This window comes from Pseudonaja textilis, chromosome 11 (assembly GCF_049901715.1).
Source record: "Pseudonaja textilis isolate UNSWEBS1 chromosome 11, rPseTex1.2, whole genome shotgun sequence".
In the NCBI taxonomy this organism is placed as follows: domain Eukaryota; kingdom Metazoa; phylum Chordata; class Lepidosauria; order Squamata; family Elapidae; genus Pseudonaja; species Pseudonaja textilis.
In genome coordinates, this window is record NC_142000.1 from 20,561,273 (window position 1) to 20,587,150 (window position 25,878).

Below are 25,878 nucleotides of genomic sequence, written 5' to 3' on the forward strand. Positions count from 1 at the left end.
GATGGCCAAGAATCTTGAATTTTGATGGTGAGGATGCTGCAACCGTCACAAGTGTGAAAAAGTCCCTTTTTTCGGTGCTGTTCCTAACTTTGAACCGTCACTAAAGGAATTGTTGTTAGTCAAGGACTATCTTGTATTTAAAATGCGGGGAATGGGGGCAGCTCAGAAATAACCCACAGAGTAGGCCAGGTGAATGGGGAAATGGTTTTCTTTCTCCAGCAGGTAAAAACTTCTGATAGGCAAAAAATTTATGTTGGGCGAATTCACCGCTAAGTCTGCAATGGTATCAAGCAGCCAGAAATCAGATTTTCGACCTGTGTCAGTTGAGGGCGGCTATTCTAGGAAGTTTTGAAGAGGCCGCTTGTCTTTTCCCAGCCATTTTAACCGCATCTTGCTTCCTTATTTTCTTAGACACAAAACAGTAGCAGGGAAGACGACCTCAAGATGTTATGTGAGAAAGTACATCTTCTTTCAGAGAATTTCCACACACACACACACCCCAATATATATATATTAAAGGGCCGTGAGATCATGCTTTCTTTGATGGAGGAAAATGCCAAGCAGAAGCAGGAGGTAAAACGGGTTTGTTTTGGCTAAACGGGAATTCCATTTACCTAACACTGTGAAAACCCAAAACCCAAAATCGGGCTAGATTGTCAGCATTTCTCCAAAGCACCCGAAGGCCAGACAACAAACCATGGGCTCTGTGTTCACATTGAAACCATCTCTTTTGTATAAGGAGCCATATTAAACGGCTCCTTTAATGTCCTCCTACCTTAGGTATCAGAAACAAAAGAAATATTTTTCAAGGAAAATAAATATCTCTTTTTTTCTTGGATATTCACCCATTAAACGTTCCCCTTCCTGAATGAAGAACAGAAGAACCAAACTGTCTTTCTGTTCACAGTTAAAACAAAACACTGCAATTGTCCGTTTAATTAAGGACAATTTACTTTTGAGTGATGGCTTTATGATCTTAGTGATAGATGTAAAGACTGGGCTGAAGGAGATTCAGAAAAGCTGTGACAGTTCCAGTCCTTCCCAGCCACCTCTTTCAGTTTGTAGATTTTTCTTTCTTTCTTTTTTTCTTTCTTTCTTTCTTTCTTTCTTTCTTTCTTTCTTTCTTTCTTTCTTTCTTTCTTTCTTTCTTTCTTTCTTTCCTTTCCTTTCCTTTCCTTTCCTTTCCTTTCTCTTATTTTCTTTTTTCTTTCTTTCTTCCTTCCTTTCCCTTCCCTTCCCTTCTTCCCTTCCTTCCCTCTTCCCTTGCTTCCTTTCATTCGTTCCTTCCTCTCTTCCTTCTCTATCTTCCAGACTGACCTGCCTAGCTTGAGCGTTGTTCCTATGACGGGGCTGGGAGTTGAAAAGAAAAGAGACTTTCAAGCGGCTCTTTTCTGTTTCCACCGACTTTCTTTCCCAGAGCCCAACTTCATTTCACACTTCAAAATAATCATCATAATAAAAAAATGAATGAAAGAAACAAATCAAACATTTACAATCCTGAGGCCCGTAGAAGGACGAGGAGGAGGTAAAACAGCTCCTTTTAAAAAGAAATTATTATTATTATTATTATTTTAAACTGACCTAGTCTAACTTCTCCCGAGATTCTTCGGAGCCGCTCCGGATTCCGCATCCTTCCAGCTTCCGGGACAACGCGGATTATGGGCCCTCCCAGCTGGGATTTATCGGTAGAGAATTCCCCCAACTAGGACAGGTCTCCTCAGCCCCGGCTGTCGATCCACCGGCGAAAGAGCTTTCCCACGGAGGTTGGGAACAGCTACCTCTCGCTTCTCCCTTGCTCTAACCCGCCCCAGGCCCAGATTCCCTGGGGGGGGGGAGCCAGAGACCCCTTCTCTCCTTCTCTGCGCCCTCATTTGGCCTTACTCTGTCGGGATTAAACTTTTGATACATACATACATACATACATACATACATACATACATACACACACACACATCAGAGGATTACCGCCATCGCTGGAGACCCCCAAAACCAAATTAAGGAAGTGCCTTGTTTGGAGATTCAGAACTGTACTCTAATAAGATCCAATCTTAATATTTCGGACGGGCCAGCCTAAATCTAAGCTAAAACTCCGAAAAATCCGCTAATCCCGCATTGCATTCGATAACCGAGATCCCTACCAGGATCTAGTCTGCAATGTCCCAAATCTGCAGCTTTCCAGGCTGGGTGGGAGTGGGGCAGTAGGAGTTTGGGGCCGGTCAGGAAACTGCACAAATTCACACAATTTTGTTTCAAAGGAGAAATAAACAGCAACGGGTTTATTATTCTTATTTGTCCAAGAGAATGAATACAACAATTTGAAGACCACATAAAATCAAAGCGATGACTTTGGAAAAGGCTCGACGGGGAGGGGGGAAAAGGGGAAAGGGGACCGTATTTTACAAGAAAAATAAAATAAATCTCGCCTCTGCTTTCTCTTTCCCCACATTTTTTTTTTTTAAAAAGCATTTGGTTTTCCCACCCCCTGCCTCTTCTTGTTATTCCACTTTTGGGAGGCAGGAAATATTGAACAAGGAAGGGCAAAATAAATTATTCATATAAAAAAAGACTAACTTTAAAAAGGAGGGTTTTTTTTTAATGCAAGTTTTTTACATAAAACTAAAGAAATAAGAGGAGAAGTATATTTCATTTGGCAGCTGTGGGGAGGAAGGGGGGTCTGAGAGAGGAATAATCCAGTGATCTCAACTTTAAATATTATATTAACGGCCCTCCATGGAAGCCTACTTCAAAATCCACACATATTTACAACACGATAAATGGAAACATCCCCTCATTAAAACAAAACCGACCCTACCAAGACATATACATTTATATTTATATAGCGTAGTCTCCCCCGCTTTTTAAAAATTGTATAAGCCATCCTTGTGGAATCAGGGGTTTTATATTGCCCACGATTGCCAACATATTTAATATCCATTTTTGACTCATCTATTATTATTAATATTGATATTAACATTTCTGTTCAAGAAAGGCTGCGTCCCTCATCACCCTGTTCGGTTTTCGTTTCTAGTGTTGGCTGTTTTATTTTGGGTTCCCACCCTCCGAACAGAAAATAACTGGACTGAAAAAGATGAGTCGTGAAAAATATATATATTTATATATATATATATTTATCAATCAATCAATCAATCAAATTTTATGGTCCTTTATTGACTTTGGACAGGAGGGGGAGAAGTGTTTCATTTTTTGTCCTTTCTTTCTTTTTTGCCCGTAAATCTGTTTTGAAAAACAAAACAAAACCAGAGTCAATTTGCTTGGCTTTCCCCAACTATTGTTTAAAAAACAAACCAAACAAACAGAGGCCTACTTTTGCTTCTATAGTCCGCCTGCTGTGTTGGGGGCCAGGCCCCCTTTCCCGGGTCTCTCTCTCTGTCTGTCTGTCTGTCTGCCTGCCTGCTTAACCCGGAGGCAGGTCAGTATTTAGCGCAGTCGTAGGAATAAGGGGCGGAGTGGCGGTAAATGGAGGGCGGAGCCCGGTAGGAGAGCTCGCAGGTGGAGTGGCTCACCTGTTGCTCGCTCAGCGCCGTCGAGGTCTCTAATCCCAGCCGGTGAGTGTTGAACATTTCCCGCACGTTGGGGAAACTCTGCTGCTGGGCGCCGAAGGTGTGGCTGGGCAGAGGCTGGTTGATGTCCGACGCGTGGTTGAGGTACCAGGAGGCGGCGGCGGCGGCTGCAGCGGCCGCGGTGGCGGCGGCTTGCCCCGGGCTCTGGTGATGCGGGAGCGGATGATGGTGTTGGTGGTGATGCGCCGGTTGGTGGTGGTGGTTGCTGGGAGGTAGGGAGCTCTCCTGCTGTTGCTGCTGCTGCTGCTGCTGCCCGCCCTGAGCCAGGTTCAGGCCGGCCAGGGGCGAGGGGGCGCCGTTGGCCACTTGCGGCGGGGGTTCCGACAGCGAATTGCCGGCCTCTTCCAGCGGCCCGGCGCCGCAGAGATGCGCGTTGCGCTCGCCCGTGTAGAGGCTCATGGCGCGCATGCTGCACTGGTAGCTGCCCCCGGCCTCGCCCAAGCCCCCCTGGCTGCAGGCCTGGCTGTAGATGGACGAGGCGGGCGCCTGGCCGTAGCCCAGGGGCAAAGAGGAGGAGGCGCAAAGGCCCGGCGGCGTCCTGCCCACGGGGCTCAGCTCGCCGCCGGGCGACGTCCGCAGGGTCATGATGTTCTCCACGCTGAAGCCCGGCAAGCCGTTTGCGCCGGCGGACGGGTGGTGGTGAGCGTGTGGGTGGGCTTGGTGGGGCTCGCCGGGCAGCGAGCCCTCGGTGGAGAGCGAGGGCGTGGAGGCCACGCTGCGCGGGCTGTCCTGCAGGGCGCTGCCGCTCTCCGGGCTGAGCGTCTCCACCTTGGTGATCACGGGCAGCTCGGGCGACGACGCCTCGCTCTTAATGACCACTTTCTTCTCCGACGAAGCCGGGACGGGCGCCGAGGCGGCGGGGAGCTCCTTAGCCAGCTCGGAGGCCGCCTTGACCGGCTCCTTGTGGTGTTTCTCCCGCGGGCTCTCCTCCTTCTCCTTGGAGACGTCTTTCTTCTTGAAGCGCCTCCGGCGGCGCAAAAACGAGCCGTTCTCGAACATGTTGTAGGAGTCCGGGTCCAGGGTCCAGTAGCTGCCTTTGCCCGGCTTCTTGTCGTCGCGGGGCACCTTGACGAAGCACTCGTTGAGCGAGAGGTTGTGGCGGATGGAGTTCTGCCAGCCCTGCTTGTTCTCCCGGTAGAAGGGGAAACGCTCCATGATGAACTGGTAGATGCCGTTGAGCGTGATCTTCTTCTCCGGCGCGTTCTGGATGGCCATGGTGATCAGCGCGATGTAGCTGTAAGGCGGCTTAACCAGGTCCTTCGGGGCCTGCACCGGCTGGTGGCCCGGGTAGGGCCCGTACGAGCGTCCCAGCCCGGCCGCGTACTGCTCCGGGTGGCCGGCGTAGACTCCCAGCGAACCGGCCATGCCTCCATAGGTGCCCGCCGTCCGGTAGTAATTCTGCTCGCTCAAATAGGGCACCACTCCCAGAGCGTTGGGATCCGAGACGGAGTAACGAGCCTGCATGGCTGTCCCAGCTCCGGGGGGAGGGCGAGGAGGCCTCCCGCCGCCCTCGCCCAAAAAGTCAGGTCGCAGAGAAGGAGCCGGCAGGAAAGGCGGCCCCTCTGCCAACGGGGCGCCCTGCTCCGGAGACCCCCGAGCGTTTCCAGACTCCTCCGCCGAAGGCCGGCTCCTCGCCCCTTGCTTAACAGGCCCGGATTGAGCCCGCTTGGTTCATATTTATATCTTTCGCAACCAATCTCGGCTCCTCGCTCGCCCGCCCGCTCGCTCTCCTCCTCCTCCTCCTCCTCCTCTCTCCCCTCGTCGTAAAAGGGCAGGAGGAGGGCGAATGGTTAAAATGATGGAGGGAGGGAGGGAGGGAGGGAGGGGGCAGAGATAGAAACCCCGGCAGGTCCGAAAGATGTAGTCTGTTCGCGCTGCCCCCACAAAGACGAAGGGGGGGGGGAGAAATAATTCTTGCAGGAAAAATAAAATAAAATAGCAGACCAAGAACGAGGGCGGAGGCAGCGCGGCTGGCTGGCGGGCTGGGCTGGCTGGGTCCCCGACGCTTTGACTCGGCCTTCCCCCGGTCCCTTTTCCGGGCGAAAGTGAAGCCCCGGCGGCGTATAAACAAATAAAAAACAAGCGCCCCGAATCAAAATAAAGGAGCGTGCGCGCCTCTCCGGAGCCTGGGCAGCGCCCCGCGCGAAGCCAAGTCCCGCATCCAGGGCCGGGGAAAGTTTTCCAAACTTCTCTTGGGCAAGGGCAGTTTTGACTCCTCGCTGGCCCCTCCCTCCGCCGCCGTCCAATGGCAGCCGGCTCGGGCTCGGGCTCGGCCAATGGGGCGAGGCGAAGGAAGGCGCCGTGAGGACACCGGGATTCCGGGGAGCACCCCAGGGTTAGGCGCGGGGCTGGGGGAGGCCTCTCCGGGCCCTTCGGAGCTCTGGCGGGGGGAGAAAGAGGCGAAGGGCGGGCGAGAAGGCAACGCCGGCCGAGTCCGTCTTTTTTTGGGTGGGGGAGGGCAATTCTTCCTCCTCTCTGCCCCCCAAGGTCACCCTTATTAAACTACCATCATCCTGGTTAACCGTGGTAACGATTCACCTTCCTAATCAGGGTGGCATCTCAGCCCCTCCGCGCGTGGCGGAGGAAAAGGCGCAGAATTTTGCGCCGTTTGTGGCAGCGCAAAACTTTTCTCAAAGAGAAAAAGAAAGCGCCTTTTCAAAACCACCTTAATACCCCAAAGGCCAGGCGCTGGGTTTTCCCACGGGACACCCACCTTCCTCCGCGGGGGAAACCCCGATTTTTGACTCGTGAGGGAGAGACCGAGCTGGCCAAGGGCCTTCTTCCCCTGCCGGGCCGCCTCCCGCAAAATACAAAATAAAAAACCCGAAGTGGCTCCGGCGAAGTCGCTCAGTGGGGTGAAGAATTCCGATAAAGCTTATTTAGCACTTCGGTTCTAAACTCAATTAACACCTCCATCCTAAATACCTGGAATTAAGGGATGGCGGGAAAGGGCTGGCGTGGGGGGGTATAGGAGGAATTTCGCGCAGAGGATCGCGCCTGGAACGAAATGCGCGGATTGGTGTTTTTTGTTATCTTCCTAGAAGGCAAATAGATTTAATCCTTGCACGGATAACGGGGATGATAATTATTTGATCCAGTTGGCCTGCCCTCTCTTCCTCGTCGCCTTTTCCCTACCTTCCTTCCTCCTCCTCCCCCCACGGCCCCCTCCACCTCTTGATTATTCCATTAAAGACCCCCAATCACACCCGGTGTGATTTTTGTGCCTTTTGCGAGTTGGCAAGAACGCCGTTCGTTTGGTTGGCGAAATAAGGGAATCAGAGGTAGAGAAAAGCGACGGCTTGAAAAAAGTGTTTTACCACCTCTTTGCGCGTCCTTTATTTATTTATTTTTAAAGGGGAAAGTCAGGAGAAACTGGACCGGAATTTTTTGGAAGGGACCGTATTCCAACCTCTTTCCTGTATTTTTGAAAAATGTATTTTTTAAAAAGAACTTTTCCTGGTTTTTTTTTTTTTTTTTTTTAAGCCACCAGCTTGGGCGAGGTGATGAGAGCGCTCGGAGGCGCGTTTCTTAAACTAGGGATATTGTACATTGTAATCGTGTGGATTTTCTGCACGGATTGTGGCCCAGAATTGCAAACTTTTCAAAAGGGCGAAAGTTGAACCCGGTGGAGGCGATGCCCGATTGTTTTCTGGGGTTTACCCCAATTTGAGAAGCAGTGGTTTTAATCCATTAAGCGCATACTTCTAAAATGAAAACCAGTTTAAAATGGTCTATATGCTTTTTTAAATGTTTTTATTTATAATAACAGGAATGGGATTTTTTTTTTTTAACTCAGGAGTTCAGAGTGGTTTATATTTGGGGAAGCGAAGCTGGGAAACTACAGCGCTTCGGTAATGAAAGTTAGAAAGGGAGAGAAAAAATCCGCTTCGGAAAAACTGACCTTTTTTGAGGAAGAACTCAGAGAAATATTCGCATTTTTGAAATGCAGGGAACCGAGGGGCAATTATTTGAACTAAAAGGAAATTTGCTGAAATGATTGGAAAATCCCTTCAAAAAATAAAATAATTCTTTTTCGATTTTCCTCACTTGGCTTTTTTTTTCCTGGGGGGTCGAGGAGGCATCCTTCTTTGAAAAGGCACAGCAAAGAGATGGAAAAAAAAGTTAAATAAATTAGTAATGTTAAATTAAGTCAGAAAATGTTATGTTTGTGGTATTCTTAAAGGCTCGCCTTGGTGCTGTTCTATTTAATGATGATAAGGATCAACCCAACCTTCCAATGTCTAATGAAACATTGGTCGAAAATATGAATGAAATTAAACTAGAAGGGACAGGCAGAAATGGGGAGGGGAACGATTTATTTATGCATCATTTCTTATCATATTCACGTACTGTAAAGAAAGACCTTATAGAATTTTCGAGACAAAGTAACTTTTCTTCTCCTGGAGAATAAATGATATTACTTGCCCTACCTGCATTCCTGGTGGCTAATTTACTGGAAAGGACATTTGTATTAAATTACCCAAAATAAAAGGAAGATATTTATTGCTTTCCCTTAAATTATAGGATGGGGGAGGGAAGGAAACCACCGTTGTCTTTTAAAATAAAATTCCTACGGTCGCATGCATTCACATAATTATTGATCCTAAATGACCCCATCCTGTCTCGCAAATTAAAAATAGGAGAAAATTTGGCCCTTTCGGTGAGATGGGTAAAGTCTAGGCACAAACTTTGCCCTCCTTCGGGGATGAAAAACAGGCTGCCTAGTATCTTTGCGCACCTCGCTCGCTTCCTTTCTATTCCCTGCCCCGTGGAATTGTTTCAAGAATGCAAAAACCTCAAAAGTTATGGGCGAGGACAACCGCGCCACTTCACACACACACACACACACACACACCCCTGGAAATAGGTGAATGTAGCATAATATTGTCAGCAGCTGGAGCCTCTGCGATTTCTCAGCAATCATCACTCCCTGGAGTTTACTGCCCTCTAGAAGTCAAAAGAATGAATTGTAACCTTTTTTTTTTTTTTTTTGGTTAAAAGAAAAAGTTTTGTCTCTTTGAAGGCAGTGACACCTTGTGTATGGACTGTGATAGTACACATAATGCTGTACGCTTGAATAACAGACCTGATTATCAGTCGTCTCTTCATAGTTTTATCCAAAGACAGCAGGGTTTCTTAACCGTGGCAGCTTTAAAATATGTGGACTTCAACTTCCACCTACCCGTTAGGTGACTGAAAAAAGATTCATGTGTTCATGTGTTCAGTCTAGAGTGTGTGTGTGTGTGTGTGCGTGTGTGTGTGTGTGTGTAAGAGAGAGAGAGAGAGAGAGAGAGAGAAAGAGACAGACAGACAGACAGGCAGACACAGAGGTGGGATTCAGCAGGTTCTGACCAGTTCTGGAGAACCGGCAGCAGATATTTTGAGTAGTTTGGAGAACCGGCCAGTTCCACCTCTGACTGGCCCCGCCCCCTTCTCGTCTCTGCCTCCCATTGAGTCCCAGCTGATCGGCTGGGTCTCCTTTGGTTGCCCTGCACAGGAGAACGGAGCTGGAAAGCAGGTTAGTGGGGGTGGGGAGGGAAGAGGGATTTTGCAGTATATCCTTCCCCTGCCACGCCCACTAAGCCAGGCCGCACCCACAGAATTGGTAGTAAACATTTTTGAATCCCACCACTGGGCAGACACAGAGCCAGGATGCGTGCAAATAGCTATCGCGCTGTGTTGGCATCTGTACGGAGCAAAGTTTCCAACACGCATTGAGAGTTTCACCAGATGAACATCCCAAAATGTTACGAAACAGGACTGCGCTTTCTTGAACCCTTAGCCAGGCAAGATGTTATGAAGAAAGGAGGGAGGAAGACAAAGTAATGTGTGCCCCCTCCCTCAAAGAAAAATAGGGCTACCTTTGAAATGGGGAAAATCCCCTGCCACCACCCCCTCCAGAAGGACTGGGCCGTAGCTTCCCATTCCAAATCCCAGGCAGCATGGCTTACTACCCCATGAGGACTAGCAACTCAAAGAATGGAGCAAACCCCAGTAACACCATTTGAGGAGCTGCTGATATGGAGAGGAGTGGAATTGAATGGGCTTCCTTGAGATGCCTGTCCTTCTCCACCCATTAACTCCCAGAGAAGGGGGATGCTTTGGGGAAGGAAGGAAAGAAGGAGGGAGGGAGGGACGGAGGAGGAGGAGGAGGAGGCAGAGAGGTTAAATGAAATAAGGAGAAGGAATGAGGGAAGTAAGTTGCAATAGGAAGGAAGGAAGGAAGGAAGGAAGGAAGGAAGGAAGGAAGGAAGGAAGGAAGGAAGGAAGAAGGAGATCAGAGGAAAGGAGACTAGGAAAAGAAAAGGAAGGGAAGGAAGGAAGGAAGGAAGGAAGGAAGGAAGGAAGGAAGGAAGGAAGGAAGGAAGGAAGGAAGGAAGGAAGGAAGGGAAGGAAGGGTTAAATGAAATAAGGAGAAGGAATGAGGGGAACTAAGTTGCAAATAGGAAGGAAGGAAGGAAGGAAGAAGGAAGGAAGGAAGGAAGGAAGGAAGGAAGATCAGAGGAAAGGAGACTAGGAAAGAAAGGAAGGAAGGAAGGAAGGAAGGAAGGAAGGAAGGAAGGAAGGAAGGAAGGAAGGAAGGAAGGAAGGAAGGGTTAAATGAAATAAGAAGGAATGAAGTGAAGTAAGTTGCAATGGGGAGGGAGGAGGCGGGAGGGATTTAAACTTCGCGGGATCACCTTTCCCGAAAATCTAGAGGGTCGCAGGAGGGAAAGATGCTGACCCTCCAGAGAGGCGCCCCTCTGAATCCTGCCCCGCCATCCGGGGGAGGCTCCTGAACGGCAGGAGAGGCTCCGGCGGTTTGTCCCCGCACGGCTGCCGTAGTCAGAGCAAGCGCCTGCCCGAAGGAGCTCAGGGGCGGCGCTGCAATGTAACGGACGGAGGAAGCGCTCGGAGACAATGTAACCGACTTGCGAGTCTTTGCTCTGGCTCCGGAGGTTGCGTCCGACCCGGAGCATGGAGCGAGTGGGAAGCTCCGGTAAGAGGAAGGGGTTTAGCGGAGAGAAGAGAAGGTGGGCCAGGGGCAGCAGCCGATCTTTAGCTCGGCAATCGGGAGATTTGGGGGTCGAGGCTCCTCTCTGCCCGGTTTGGGGTGCATTCTCACGAACTATGCAGCCCCCGTACTCAGCTGATGGCTCCCTAAGTGAGGTGGCTTCCATTAATTCAGAATCAGAATCAGAAGAGAGCTGGAAAGGACCCTGGAGGTCTTCTAGTCCAACCCCTGCTTAAGAAGGAGACCCTGTGCCATTTCAGGCAAATGGTTGTCCAATCTCTTCTTGAAAAACCTCCATTGATGGAGCACCAACAACTTCTGGTGGCAAGGCGTTCCACTGGTTAATCGCCTTCACTGTTAAGAAGTTTCTCCTTAATTCCAGGTTGCTTCTCTCCTTGATTAATTTCCATCCATTGTTTCTTGTCCTGCCTTCTGAGGCTTTGGAAAATAAGCGAACCCCTCTCTTCTTTGTGGTAGCCCCTCAAATACTCATATTCAGTGTTTCCCAACCTTGGCAACTGGCAAACATCTGGACTTCAACATCCAGAATTCCCCAAATTTAAAACAGTGCATTGGCATCGACAAATATATATGTCACATAAATCCTATTATATCCATTTTTTCTTTGCATACATCAACCCATACCTATTGCATCTTATCTACATTTGTTGCTTTCTTATATAGGTTATATACATTATATTCTTTATGTCTATCATATTACTCTCTTAAGGTCTCTTAAATCGGTTATATTACTCTAATCTTCTTCCTTTTATATCTATTCCCTAACCATTCATACAGTTTATGCCGTATTGCATAATATTCGGGGTTTTGAAATCCGCACATTTTCAAGTGGCCAAAGTTGAGAAACACGGATTCGTTAACTGCTTCGTCCTTCATCCTTTCCCAAACTGGTGCCTTCTTAAGAGAGTTGGATTATATGTCCCATCATCCACAGCCACAGCCAATTTTTAAACTCTGCTAGGAGCAAAACGATAGCGATGCAACCAAACATGCAATTTATGGCTCGGCTTAGCCTGAAAGCTAAACCCAACAGGTTTGAAAAACAAAAACAAAAAAAACATGGAGGTAATTTTCATCTCTCTTCTTCTTTCCTCCCCTAATGAGGAGTTTCCAAATGGGACATCCGAAACAAAATTTGGGATTATATGGAAGCCAATAACCTGGCTGATTTTCCAAGACCAGTTCACCATCGGATTCCCAATTTCAAGGTATTTCTTTCCTTCCCCCCCTCTGCATCTCCACAAGAACATTTAAGGATGCATATTCAATAATATATTCAAAGGCATAAAGTTAAATTCCAGAGTACTCTTTTAGCTATCATAATCAAGAAGTAGAGAATGCTTCTAGTTAATTAGAGGACCCAAATACTAGCAGTCCAAAAGTTCTCTTTAAATTCTCAAAGCTGCCCAAACTCTAGTTTTTTAATCTCCCACTAGAAGGAAATTGCTAAAATCATGGGTGGAGCCCATGGTAACAATGAATAGATTTTCATATTAATCGGTTCAAGCAATTCAGCATTGTCACATTTAAATGGGCATTCTGGTAAACCCTGTGTGGTCATTGTGTCCCTTACACAAACACAAACACAATTTTTATTAAAAAAAAATTGTCATAAAGTAAAAGACAAATCTAAATAAAAGTTTAGTTTACTTTCTTGTCATTGCACTTCCTACAACGAAATCAAACACCACCTTCAGTGCACATCATGACCATGAAAATAAACACAAACACACACCCTTCACACTCCACACATTGAATTGAAAACCCTGACACTGGACTAACGCTGCACTATACAATAGAATTCAACAGAGCTACTACCCTGGGATAGAAGCTGTTTTTCAGCCTATTTGTCCTATTTGAATGGGGGGGGGGCATTGCTCCACCCCCTACCACTGACACACTGACACTCCACACACACACCATTGATGCTGCCCACCAACACAGGCAGGACTGGGACAAGCTGTGGGCCATGAAATGCCCAGGCTCAATCTAAAATAATGTTTCTCAACTTTGACAACTTGAAGAGGCATAGCAATAGCACTTAGACTTATATACCACTTCCCAGTGCTTCCCAGCCCCTCTAAGCAGTTTACTCTGCCCCCCGACAATCTGGGTCCTCATTTTACCCACCTCAGAAGGATGAAAGGCTGAGTCAACCTTGAACTGCTTAGGATCGAACTGTTGGCAGTGGGCAGAATTATCCTTCAGTACTGCATTCTAACCACAGGGAGGGAGGGAGGGAGGGAGGGAGGGAAGGAAGGAAGGAAGGAAGGAAGGAAGGAAGGAAGGAAGGAAGGAAGGAAGGAAGGAAGGAAGGAAGGAAGGGCAATAACAACAGCCCTTAGACTTATAAACCGCTTCACAGAGCTTTACAGCCCCCTCTAAGCAGTTTACAGAGTCAGCTTCTTGCCCCCAACAATCTGGGTCCCCATTTTACCAACTTCAGAAGCATGAAAGGCTGAATCAACCATGAACCAATCAGGATTGAACTCCTGGCCGTGAGCAGTGAGTTGGTCTGCAGTGCTGCATTCTAACCACTGTGCCACCTCGGCTCTTTTTCTGGCTGGGGAATTCTGGGAGTTGAAGTCCACACTTGTTCAAGTTTTCAAGGCTGAGAAACAATAGCCTAGACCTGAAGTCTCCAAACTTGGCAATTTTAAGACTTGTGGACTTCCAACTCCCACAATAGCTGGCTGGAGAATTCTGGGAGTTGAAGTCCACAAGTCTTAAAGTTGCCAAGTTTGGGGACCCCTGGCCTAGAGAGATAACTAGGAAGAAGACAGTGTCCATAGCTGCATGGATCCCTCACTGATGTGAGCTGCCTTACCCAACAGGGAGCTTCTCTCGCCTCGGTGCAAATTCGAGATTTGGGGGAATTCCAGAGTGCCAGGACAGTCAAAGCCAACCCTGACTCTCCCCAGAAGGACATCCGCTTTTTAACCCTGGAAGTGAGTTGGTCGTGTTTTCCCTTGCAGGGATCTTTCCAAACGGGTGTGTCCATTAAAAGCTGGGATGGGTTTGGTCAAGCCAGGGAGGTGAAGGTGGACCCAGACAAACCTCTGGAGGGGATCCGTCTGTCCGTGCTCCAGGTAAACAAGTTTTCATTGCTCGACAAAACCAGACCAGAGTCTAGTCTGGTCTCCTCTCAAAGGCATCCCTCTAATCCAGGGGTCTTCAAACTTGACAGCTTTAAGACTTGTGGACTTCAACTCCCAGATTTCCTCCTCCAGTCATGTTAGCTCAGGAATTCTGGGAGTTGGAGTCCACAAGTCTTAAACTTGCCAAGTTTGAAGGCCCTTGCTCTAATCATTCCAAACCTGTAGTCTGCTTAGTCATAGTAACCATTACCTCCAATGAGTATTCTCCTTTTGCGTAACTTTCTCTTGTTCCGATCTTGTGGTGGTCTTCAAAATTGTCCTCCCCATCTCATTTAATGTCTTCCATAAGTCCATTATGGTGTGAGGAAATGCTTCCTTTTGACTTGTTTTATCATTTCCCTGCTTTTAAAAAAAAATCTTAAGTGGGGGAGAGTTAGTCAGGGTTGAATTGCAGGGTGCTGGGTGTCCTCCTTGCTTGGTTGTTTTCTTGCAGACATTTTCATGACCCAACTAGGGAACATCATCAGTGCTAGAAGGGAGCAGGGTGTGAGGAAAGGAGGAGGAGGAGGAGGAGGAGGAGGAGGAAGACAACTGTGGGGGTTTTAGCGCTCTCTGAACTTGGTTGCCTTCTTGCAGATGTTTCATTACCTAACTAGGCATCATCATCAGATAATATCACTAATGATATGATCTAGTTGGGTAATGAAACATCTGTAAGAAAACAAGAAAACAATCAAGTTCAGAAAACACCCCGTAGCTATAATTGGACGACGGATCCATTGACTTATTTCCTTTTCTTGCAGGCCAGGAAAACCCTCCTGGTGCCCACCCCACGTTTGCGCACTGGGCTGTTCAACAGAATTGTGCCTCCTCCCGGAGCCACTAAGGAAACACTCAGAAAATGTGCCACCTCCCAAGTAAGTATCAGAAACAAGTGAGGCAGGATTGCATAGTGTGTGTCTGGTTTAGAAGGTCCTCTTCTATCCGTCTACTTCAACGTGGCACTCTGGTGCCCTCTTGTGTCGAAATGGCAAATCAAGCATATTTATCACAGCCTTTGATAAGCCTTTAGAATAAAACAGATAGTTTGACTGAATTCATCCTTGGGATAGGGGGAAAAAAGATAGGACAATAAAACGACATACTTAATTAAAAGTTTTGCCCAGTCGTATAACTTGGTGAAGATATATGGGCACCTGACATTGAGTATAGGGTTGGCATCCCTTAAAATAGAATGGTGGTAACATTTATGAGGATGACCCTCAAATTTAGAGATGTTTGAGATCAGAGCACATCTTGGAGCATCATTAAAGGACAATGTAGGAGGACATGAATGAGAGTTTCTACTTCCTTGGACCCAGAGGGGCACAGTCTAGAAATCCAGTGGTCCCATGAAACCTTCCCACTAGTAGAACTGATGGGAGGACATGAGAGCAGCTTCTGGAAAGGGTCCATCTATGTTTGCTTAGAGTTAGATCATACTGATACCCTCAGGTAGAGTTAGATCATACTGATACCCTCAGGTAGAGGGCTGGCATTGAAATGGCAACTTAGATATATGTTCTGCCCTAATGTATCATAGCCAAAAATCAGCCCAGAGCATCTTAGTTGCTAACAGATATTATCAAGTGATGTGAGGTCCAGGGATGGTTCCTACTTATTTGAATGAATGAATTTTTAGTGTCTGTGTAGAGCAAGGGCGTCCAACCTTAGCAGTGTTAAGACCTGTGGACTTCTACTCCCAGAATTCCCCAGCCAGCAGGGGATTCTGGGAGTAGAAGTCTACAAGTCTTAACGTTGCTGAGGTTGGACGGCCCTGATGTAGACGTAGAAAAGGGAGAATTCAGAAGTATTTTCCTTCTCCCGATTATCATGTCTGTCCTTTGTTCTCTCTCTCTCTCTCTCTCTCTCTCTCTCTCTCTCTCTCTCTCTCTCTCTCTCTCTCTCTCAGGGTGTCAGAGATTATAGTGTCCCTGTAGGACTCGATGCAAAAGTCCATGTGGACCTGGTTGTGGTGGGATCCGTGGCTGTCTCTGAGAAAGGTTAGTGGCTCTCAAACCCGGGAACATCGGGGGATTCTCATTCCACGCAGCCTTCATTTCTTCAACTTGCTAACATTTGAGAGTCCTTTGTTTTCTGCTAACACATTTGAGAGTCCTTTGGCCTCTCCCAGCAAAATGATAGGCTACCAGATCCTTGGAGGACAATTTCAGAAGGGATTTGATGAGCTCTTGTTCTGACTGAGCTCCCCAAACATGACAGACCCTCTGACGTGAGCTCAAAAGTTTCTCTCTCAGGTTGATAAGTCTGCCTGGCAGGAGGATGAATAGTTTTCTGTCACATCTATTCATCTCCGCCCCCTGCCTTTTATCCCCAGAGCTACGGTGGGCCTTTGCTAGCAGCATTGGCTCTTTCCGTCCCAAGGACCGGCCCATAGATTTCCACTGCTCTCCTCTCTTCTGCCTTCTGTGCATCTGTGCATCAGGCACTGGATTCAGCTGTTCCTCTTCTTCCTCATCAGCCACCTCCAGACTTTGGGGCTGTTGACTCTCCATCTGAGGGCTGACGGATAGCCCAGGCTCTCTCTCTCTCTCTCTCTCTCACACACACACACACACACACACAGCTCCATTCCCTCTTTCCCCTCAGACCCCGCCAGGTTGTCTTAATGCTGACCCTTACTCCCACGCCTCCTCCTCCTGGAAGGGCCAGTGACCGAAAGGCCACAACAGATATTTGTATATCGGGAAGACTTCAAACCAGCTTGGGGAAAAGAGAAGAGAAGGCCCAGCTGTAACTCGGTGTTTGAGTTCCTGTTTTTGACAGGTGCTCCTTTTTCTCACCGTAGGCTGGCGGATCGGGAAAGGAGAAGGCTTCGCGGACATGGAGTATGCCATGATGGCTTCCATGGGAGCAGTAGGGCAGAAGACAATGGTCATCACAGCAGTCCATGATTGTCAGGTAATGGTTACGGCAAGGGAGCTAAAAAGCCTTTGGGAGGAAGGAGGGAGATTTGAGGCCAAGTTTCCCCAACTCAGAAACTTGGGTGGGTGGGTTTCAACTGTCGAATTCTGGGAGTTGAAGTCTTCCCTCCTTAAAGCTGGCTAGATTAAGTAACGCTGGGTCAACTCTGAAGCTGGACTGTCCAGGGCCCATCTTGGAGGCTTCAGTGCAGAAGTGGTATTCAGCCGGTTCTGACCAGTTCTGGAGAACCGGTAGCGGAAATGTTGAGTAGTTCAGAGAACCGGCAAATCCCGCCTCTGACTGGCCCCCACCAACCCCATCTCTTCTCTGCCTCCCATTGAGTCCCAGTTGATCGGCTGGGTCTTCTTTGGTTGCCCTGCACAGGAGAACAGAGCAGGAAAGCAGGTTAATGGGGTGGGGAGGGAAGGGGGATTTTATAGTAACCTTCCCCTGCCCCACACCCACCAAGCCATCAAGCCCACAGAACCGGTAGTAAAAAAAAAATTTGAATCCCACCACTGCTTCAGTGTTGTCACAATTGTGCTGAGGGATAGGGACGGTGGGGATAGAGATAGCTGGGAGTTTCATAGGCAAAACAAAATAGTTCCTCCTGAGAATCAAGGACATCTCCCACAAGCAGATGGAAAGAGGAGTGAAGTTTCCGGGCAACTGGATTGGACCATGTGACTGATCGTTTGGGAAAGGGGGAGGGGAAACATTACTTTTAATTAGGTAAAAACCACGGGAATATTCAGAGTCGGTTTTCACCAGCCTGTGCCAATATGACATGTCCAATAAACCTGTTCTTTGAGGAACCTACTTGCCTCGGAGTTCTGCTTGCTATGGGTGGATTACTTGGGATCCTGACACGCTTGATTTAAGATCAATGTTTCTCATTAAAAGTTGAGCTCAGTTTCATCAGTGACGGAGACAGCCCTCTTCTCAGGGGCTTCCAGAATATCCACCCACACGTTAATTTTATGTAATCTAAATGTCAACTCATAAAATATTTCTGTGGTCTTTTTAGAGTTGCCAGCAGAAAGGGAGTGGGGAGCAGTGCAGCCCCTTGCAAACCGAAACTGCATTCCATAAATGTTTTTCAAAGATAGTTTCTAGGTGACTGAAGTTTCTGCCGTGCAAAATTCTAACTGGAGAACATGATTGATGACTCTTGGCTAGGGATGTGTCCCATTGGAGAATATGAATTAGGATACACCCAGGCAATGCCGGACAATTTAATTCCCAATAAATCCTTTTTCAGTTTTGGAAGTTTGGCTCGAGACTTAAATGGGTGTAACTGCCAGAATCCCAAAAGCAAAGAGTAATTTGAGGTCACAATTTCGATACTATACCAGCTGCACTAGCTCTAGTAAAGGACTGGTGCTCATTTAAGTAGAACATCCAACACAATGTGTTTCAGGAGGTCCCGTGTTCTTTGCTTGCCGTGCTAGAGAACTTTCTCTTAATTAAGGTAAATCATTCTGAGCACAGTGGACGCTAGTCCGGTTCTACCTAAGGCAGCTTCATCTCTGGTCCAAATTCCTGGGCCCAAGTCACGGTTCTGGTAGTTGATCCTTAGGACCTCAAATCGACCTTCTTCAACCTGGACAGCTTCTCAGGTTGGCCCATTGAAAATCAACTTCCAGAGTTTTGGAAAAATGGTCAGGTCTGGCTGGGAAACTCCAGAACTGAAGTTTCATATTTCTGGAGAGACTCCAGATGGTAGAAATTGGGGTGAGAGAAATGTTTAATTAAGTGGGGGGAAAGTCTTTTGAAGGTACTAAAGGACTCCCCCCCCCCCGTGTGATTATCCTACACTTTGATGTCTCTACTAGGTAGTGGATATTCCAGAAGAGCTTCTCGATGACCATGATCTAACTGTGGATTATATCCTTACCCCAACAAGGATCATCAAGACGGAATGCAAGCGGCCGAAACCTTGGGGAATCATGTGGCACAAAGTAGGTTTCCTCTGCAACTCTATGGCTGGCTGGGGGATTCTGGGAGTTGAAGTCCAGACCTCTTAGAAGTTGCCAAGGTTGAGATAAGACCAACCTAGCTTAGATTTGTCTAGGTAACTGTCATCCCTTCTTTCCTATTTCTATCAAGGATGGCCTTGGCTACTACTGCGCTCAACCATGGACATTCCTGTCTCCCTTCCATCTCTTCCTGCCCCCCCCCCACCCCTCTCTCTCTCACACACACAGACACACACACAGACACACACACACACCCCTCTGGTGTTGGAATTCAATCTCCATCATTTCTTTTTTCTTGGCCATTTTGGGCTCCCCGGCCTCTAATGACAAGAGAAATCTGGCCAAGGCTCCAGAGACACTTTCATCTCGGTGCCGATTTTGACACCCCAGCAGACAAGATTGGTCTCCAGCCGAGCCCGCTTATCTGGCCGATCTCCACTTATCAGAGAAGAAGGAGATGAAAGCTTCTTCGAGTCTGCCCCAAGACAAAAGATCTCCCTCCGGGCTCCCCCATCTGTTTCTTTGATTGACGGAGTTCCTTTTTGATCCCGGCATTGCCACCTCTCCGGTCAGAGACCAGGACAGGAGTCTCTGGTGATGTCCCACCCCACCCAGGCAGAGAAGACAGGGGAAGAGGGTGGGAGGAAAAGGAAAACACAGGGACTTTGATTGTTTGATGGCAAATGCTACCTGATGGGAGATCAGAAGAAGCCTCAATGGACGCAGCCCTGGGATGGTTCCATTTTTTTTTAAAGGATCTTCACTTCTTTATTTTTATTCCCCTGTGTAAGTTTTCAAAGCTGCAGATAAATTTATTACCTTCTTCACATTCAGAATCTCCGGTTAGATTTCAGGATCAATGAGTCCGCCTGGGAGAAATGGACAGCTACAGTACGTAAATTTGATTGGGGGTGGGGGAGGCAGACAGAGATGATAGATGGATGGATGGATGGATGGATGGATGGATGGATGGATGATGATGATAGATAGATAGATAGATAGATAGATAGATAGATAGATGAAGATGATAAGATAGATAGATAGATAGATAGATAGATAGATAGATAGATAGATAGATATAGATAGACAGATGATAGATAGATAGATAGATAGATAGATAGATAGATAGATAGATAGATAGATAGATAGATAGATAGATAGATAGATAGAAAGAGGATGGGATGATAGGTAGACAGATGATAGATAGATAGATAGATAGATAGATAGATAGATAGATATAGGGAGATAGATAAATAGTGGATGGATGGATGGATGGATGGATGGATGGATGGATGGATGGATGGATGGATGATAGGTAGACAGAAAGACACAGATGTTGCTTCTTTCTATGCAAAGAGTCATAAGGATGATGGGGTTTCAACAGTTGGTCAAGCTCAGTTGGTCACACACACACACAGACACACACACAATGCTTCCTGGCAGCATCTTGTTCTTCAGACTAATTGGTCTTACCTTAAGCATCTTCTGATTCCCTCCTGATGCTCCTGGAAAAAAAATCAGGCGGTCGGTATAAGTGTTACTCCTGTAATTTGCTTCAATTACATTTCTATTCTTTTTAGATCAGCCAGGAAACTCTGAAGAAAATCCCAGTCCTCAAGATTCTTCATGGCAGAGAGAAACTGGAAGGCAAAGATGTTCTCCTCAAAGATGAAGCGCCCGATACTTCGACCCTGGGAAAGACCCCAAGAGGAGCCAATGAGAACTTTCCAGAAGGCAGCAGGCCTCACGTGGAGGCCAGCTTGGCCCAACCAAGGAGAGAAGGAGAGGCTTTATCAGGTGAACGAGGCCACCTCGGGGCTCCTGCCACTGTCTACGTGGGCAACATCTCCTCTGGGACCAGGGTGAGTGACTTAAAGGAGGTCCTCAAAACACACCATGTGACTCCATCACGGCTCTCCTGGCGAGGTGCACAACATCAAGCATTCCTCAGCTACAGTGACCCGTCCAAGGCTGAAGAGGCCATCACAGCCTTACAAGGCTTATCTCTCCAAGGGCGTCCGCTGAGGGTTGAATGGGCCAGGAACCAACAGGGGAAAATGGCACCGAGACCACAATAATGGAGAAAGACCTGCTGAAGGAGCTTTCCGGTAAAATGGCAGCCATCCAAGGGGTTGACCCTTTGCTGAGGTGGCCTACTGGAGATGAGGATGGGATAACCTGGAGGGTTCGATTATTTATCTGACAGCAATTATCTTGGCCTTTTGATGGTTTCCACACCAGATTTACAGATTAACAGAGTTGGAAGGCACCTTGTAGGTCATCTAGTCCAAACCCCTGCCCAAGCAGGAGACCTACACCATTTCTGACAAATAGCAGTCCAATCTTGTCTTGAAAGCCTCCAGTGATGACACTCCCACAACTTCCAAAGGCAACTTCTCTTCCATGGGTTGATCGTTCTCACTGTCAGAAAGTTTCTCCTTATTTCCAGGTTGAATCTCTCCTGTTCGGTTTCCATCCATTATTCTTTGTCTGGCCTACAGGTGCCTTGGAAAATAGGTTGACCCCTTTCTCTCTGTGGTAACCCTTCAAATATTAGAACATTGCTCTCCTGTCTCCCCTGGTCCTTCTCTTCCCTAGACTAGCCATGCCCAGTTCCTGCAACTGTTCTTCATATGTTTTAGTCTCCAGTCCCCAAATCATCCTGGTTGCTCTTCTCTGTACTTTTTCTAGAGTCTCGACATCACAAAAACCATTCAGGTGAGGAGGTAAGGTGAAGCTGTAGAGCAGATGCATGCAACGTCTGTAATCTTCTGGATAGAGTTGAATCCTGATATCCTTCACAGGTGGAGAAGGATGTGCAGCAACATGTCAAGGGCTGTAATTGGCACACGTCCTCACACACACATCACAAAGCAACCCTGATTCCGTGTCTTGTTATCCATGGTCCTTAGAAGGCGAGGAGGCACCAGACCTGGGATTTGCATCAAGACCTGGAAATGTTAGTACACTCTATTGGATTGCAGAAGAAAAAGGTCCTCTTTTAGCACAACTCTGAGTAATGCCTGTCATTGGTTGTGATGGCACTTTCCACCTCGGATCCTTATTGTGTAATCTATGGAAAGGCAAGTGCTACTGAGTTGATATTTATCAGGCCAAGAGTTCTTTGTTTGCTTAAAAAAATATTTGTAGCTCAGGGTTGAACTGTGGAATCCTTGATGCTCTCTGAGCTGGGTTGCGAACGTTTCATGACCAACTAGATACATCCTCATCCCCCTCTCCCTCCTCCTCCTCCTCCTCCTCTCCACCCACCCCATTCCTTTCTAGCACTGATGATGTTACCTAGCTGGGTCAAGAAACGTCTGCAAGACAACAACCAAGCTCAGAGAGCACCAAGCACCCCACAAAAACAAGTTGTCCATATCTTTGTTCACCACAGAATTGTTTGGAAAATCAGAAGGAAGCGCAAATGTTTCAGAGGATTTGTTTTTTTTTCCTCCTGGTAAATATGAGCTTGCCCTTCTTCAACCAGGTGACTAGGTAGGTCTCTAGTGTCCCAGTTTGCTCCTCGGAGGGCATCCAAGCTGGAGTGGGCTGTTGGATACTGCTCTCAAGCCTCAAATCATTATTTACTCCACGGGGGGATGGTTGAGAGAAAGCCTAAATTTAGAAAGTACTGACGAATGCTTAGGCAAAACAAAAGCAAAGCACTTTTTGTGTGTGCCTGTATGTGTGTGTGTGTGTGTGTGTGTGTGTGTTTCTTTGCTTTGTTGGAACAAAAAGTTGAATTTGGCTGTACTTCTTTCTCAACAGAAGTTCTTTCGCAGCTGATCTCAGGCAAGAAGTCAAAATAAGCAATGAAATGTTTCTTTACTTTAAAATCCGAGAGTTGGAAATCTTTTTCGTACCTCCAGGGTGTGCTACTAAGTGTATTTTAAGTATATTATTGTGCCTCGAGAGAGGTGGGCCTTTCAGAAAGCATTAAAATAAACCTTCCCAAGGTTGTAGAAAGTTACTGTTTAAAAAGAAAGAAAACTTGCAGACTGTACTACTCTATTCTTTCCGCTGCTGATTTCTTTCCTTTACTCCCTGAAAGAAAGACAGAGTTTGGTGCAAGGGTTTGAAAACCCATCCACACAATAGGAGAAACAGAGAAATATCCTTCCTTCCCTTTCTTAGATTATACCTGCCAGGTAGAAGGAAGGAGGTATCATTTGCAAAGAGGTTTATGAAGATTGCCAGGGGTTTGCAACAATGAAGTACTATAAAGACTTTTCTCCAGCCTTGAGTTTACGACCTTATGCCATGGTTTGTTAAGCATGGTTTATATTACACAAGCTAAAAGTGCCTGCATTCACACAGCATCATGATTCGAGAGCTGTGTAGCACAAACCACAGTTCTGAGTCTTATCAACACAGAAAACTAAAAACCAAGGCAACCATGTTAGTGCATCTAACCTGAGTAAATGGTTTGACTATCCAACATTTTAAGAAATGGACTTGAACCAGACAGATGGAGGAAAATCAATATAGATGGATGGATAGAGGGATGGATGGATGGGAGGGAGGGAGGAAAAGGAAGGAAGAAGGGAGGGAAGGAAGACAAGAGGGAAGGAAAGAAGGAAGACGAGGGAAGGAAGGAAGGAGGATGAGGAAAGGAAAGGAAAAGAGAGGGAGGGAGGGAGGAAGAAAGGAAGGATTCTCTTTCAGAATGAATGTAGTTGTTAGAATCTCAAAAAGTGATTTGCTTTTCAGACTTCTGCCATTTTGGACCATTTTAAGAAAAGCAAAGTTTTCATCTCAAAAAAGGAAACTACAATTCAGGCTATTGAACCCTGGGGTTATTCTTTGCTGCTGCATATAAACAGGGGATGAGAGTCCTATTGTACATAATAAACTGCTGGTTCCTTGCAAATCTCTGGGGAAGCATTATTAGATCCTGTCCATCCAGGTGTCGGGTGGCATTCCGAGCCTTAGATTCCCAGCCTGCCTTTCCACTGTCATGTTTCAAGAGCCAGGAGCTATTTTCAACATTTCCTTTTCCAAATGTGATTCTGAAGATGAAGTGTCCGGAAAGCAGTCCAGATCTTCCCTTAAACGGTTTTACTGGAATGATGTGGCTCAGAAACAGATCCAGCATCTGCTGTTCTGAAACTTCATATTACTCAACTAAAATAGTTTTTTTTCTTTCTTCCCCCTCCCTAAAAACTCAACTTTAGCAGAAACAAAACATTCCATAAAACTGGACTGGAGCTTGCTTGCCATCAAGTCTACAGTGTCCAGCAGGTGGCACACGGCATGCATGAAACATCACCCAACAGACAAGCAGTTGCCACCAACCAGATGTGGTATCATTGATTAGCCTTCCCAGATGTGTTCCCCCCAATCTTCCCTTTATTAGAGGTTACCTCTTTTTTGCTTGCAGTTGTTTTTTTTCTCGACACCGAGTATTTAAGGGGAGAACATGTCCCCAGTGTAGAATCATCTGGAGAACTTCTTGAAGGAAAAGTTGGATCACAGACATCCCCACTTTGAGGGGCAGAATATAGAAATAACAGAGTTGGGAGACCCCTTTTGGTGGTCTTTTAATCCAACCTTAGGTCAAGCAGAAGACCCTGTATCAGTTTTATTTCCTTGTGGCCCTCATGCTCAACATCTCCAAGGTCACCTGGGCACGAGAAGACCAAATGGAGTAAGGCCAGTGGAAGCGGAATGGGGTTGATCCCTTGTTGAATCCATTTCTAGGGGAATATTTGGAGTCTCTTGCTAATGCTAAGACAATCTTGATGGTGTTAGCAGATACATTCACAAACTTATAAAATAGTCATGGTGGCAACCCTGAAGCTGACCCGACCAAGGCCATTTTGAAGCTTCAGTGTTGCCACACTGGAGCTGAGGGACAGGGGCGGGGGCTTGTAGTCGAAATAAAATACTTTCTCCTGGGTACCAAGGACATTCCCACAGGTGGCCGGAGAGAGGCGGAGCAACATTACCAAACAACCAGACAGCACCTTGATTGGACCATGTGACAGATTGTTTGGGGAAGGGGGAAACCTTTTACTTTTAATTAGGTAAAAAACCACGGGAATATTCAGAGTCGGTTTTCACCAGCCTGTGCCACTCTGATATGTCCAATAAACCAATTCTTTGAGGAACCTACTTGCCTTGAAGTTCTGTTTGTTATGGGTGTATTACTTGAAACTCTGACACATGGTTGAAGTTGGGTTGAAGGAATAAAAACACCCCAAAGCCAGCAATTTAGGGGGGTGTTTGCAGATTCTTTGCAGAAGAACACAGTGGTTCCCTCTTTATGATGCTGCTTCAATAATAAATACTCTCTTGACGCAGAGATGCAGATTCTTGCTACCGCAGAAGTAAAGCTGCAGGTCAGATGGGATGGCCTTGTTGTTGTTTTTAGAAGTTGCAAACGTGATTATATGAAATATTTCTTCACTGTTACTCTTGGCTTTCAGCAAAGGATCCCTCTGAGCAAAGGATGAATCAGAGCGATAGAGTTAAGAATCAAGGGGAAAAGGCTTAGTGGCTGCAGCTCAGAAGCCATCAATTTTGATGGTTCATTGCAATCTCAGCGTTCGGAGGCCGCGTTCACAGAAAAAGAAAAACATCTCTGGGATTAAATTCTGTTTATACATTTCCTGCCACTGTGGACTTTTGGTGCTGTTGAACCTCTGCAGAAATGCACCAAAACACACCATGGGCCGAGAGCCCGAAAGCAAAAGCGGTTTAGGAAAAGCAAACCCTTAGAAGTGTTGTAAAATTCCCACTGGGGAATTGTATTGTCGTACTGTAGAGTTTAATCTGGATTTGGATTGCATGGATGCATCTTGTCTTTTCCTGTTTTGCCTTCCTTTGCTTTTTGTTAGCTTCCATGATGGCCAGATAGATTGAGCTACATATTTATGGAGATTATCAGTCCTCCACATCATGGCTGTCCCAAAGATGCTTTTTCCAAAGGCAGCTGGACATTCTGGTTTTTCTTTGAAGAGGTTTCGCTTCTCATCCAAGAAGCTTCTTCGGCTCTGATTGAATCCTTCCCTTGCCCACCATCCAGTTAGAACCGAAGAAGTTTCTTGGGCGAGAAGCTAAACAACTTCAAAGAAAAAACAATAAGTCCAGGTGCCTCTTGAGAAAAACTCCTTTGGGACATAGATATCCAGTACGGGTAGTCCTTGACCTATGATCACAATTGAGCCCAAAATTTATGTTGCTAAGTGAAACATTTGCTTAAGTGAGAACTTTGCCCCATTTTATCTTTTTCGCCA

At 46.8% G+C, this 25,878-nt stretch overlaps 2 protein-coding genes across 5 annotated transcripts; one reads left to right on the plus strand and one right to left on the minus strand.

The window, feature by feature from the left end:
* Positions 1-2,261: 2,261 nt before the first annotated feature.
* On the minus strand, positions 2,262-5,756 carry FOXC2 (forkhead box C2). Its single transcript, XM_026713978.2, has one exon. The coding sequence runs from the start codon at positions 5,043-5,045 to the stop codon at positions 3,432-3,434; it is 1,614 nt and encodes a 537-aa protein (XP_026569763.1). The 5' UTR covers positions 5,046-5,756; the 3' UTR covers positions 2,262-3,431.
* Positions 5,757-10,428: 4,672 nt separating this feature from the next.
* Positions 10,429-22,630, plus strand: MTHFSD (methenyltetrahydrofolate synthetase domain containing). Of its 4 annotated transcripts, none has more exons than XM_087940734.1 (8): positions 10,429-10,560; positions 11,701-11,804; positions 13,431-13,544; positions 14,498-14,611; positions 15,646-15,736; positions 16,543-16,655; positions 18,494-18,619; positions 20,218-22,630. In XM_087940734.1, the coding sequence occupies exons 1-8, from the start codon at positions 10,539-10,541 to the stop codon at positions 20,713-20,715; spliced, it is 1,182 nt and encodes a 393-aa protein (XP_087796860.1). In that variant the 5' UTR covers positions 10,429-10,538; the 3' UTR covers positions 20,716-22,630. The 4 variants fall into 4 exon arrangements, with proteins under 4 accessions (XP_087796860.1, XP_026569742.2, XP_087796861.1 ...); XM_026713957.2 differs by lacking the exon at positions 13,431-13,544 and adding an exon at positions 13,572-13,685; XM_087940735.1 differs by having other exon boundaries at positions 11,704-11,804.
* The last annotated feature ends 3,248 nt before the right edge of the window (positions 22,631-25,878 follow it).

Bases quoted from the DNA above. Each gene is read 5' to 3' on its own strand.
- FOXC2 (XM_026713978.2), bottom strand. From the start codon at position 5,045: ATGCAGGCTCGTTACTCCGTCTCGGATCCCAACGCTCTGGGAGTGGTG.
- MTHFSD (XM_087940734.1), top strand. From the start codon at position 10,539: ATGGAGCGAGTGGGAAGCTCCG. The intron at 13,545-14,497 runs GTGAGTTGGTCG...CTTTTCTTGCAG, and splicing joins TCCGCTTTTTAACCCTGGAA to GCCAGGAAAACCCTCCTGGT. The intron at 14,612-15,645 runs GTAAGTATCAGA...TCTCTCTCTCAG, and splicing joins GAAAATGTGCCACCTCCCAA to GGTGTCAGAGATTATAGTGT.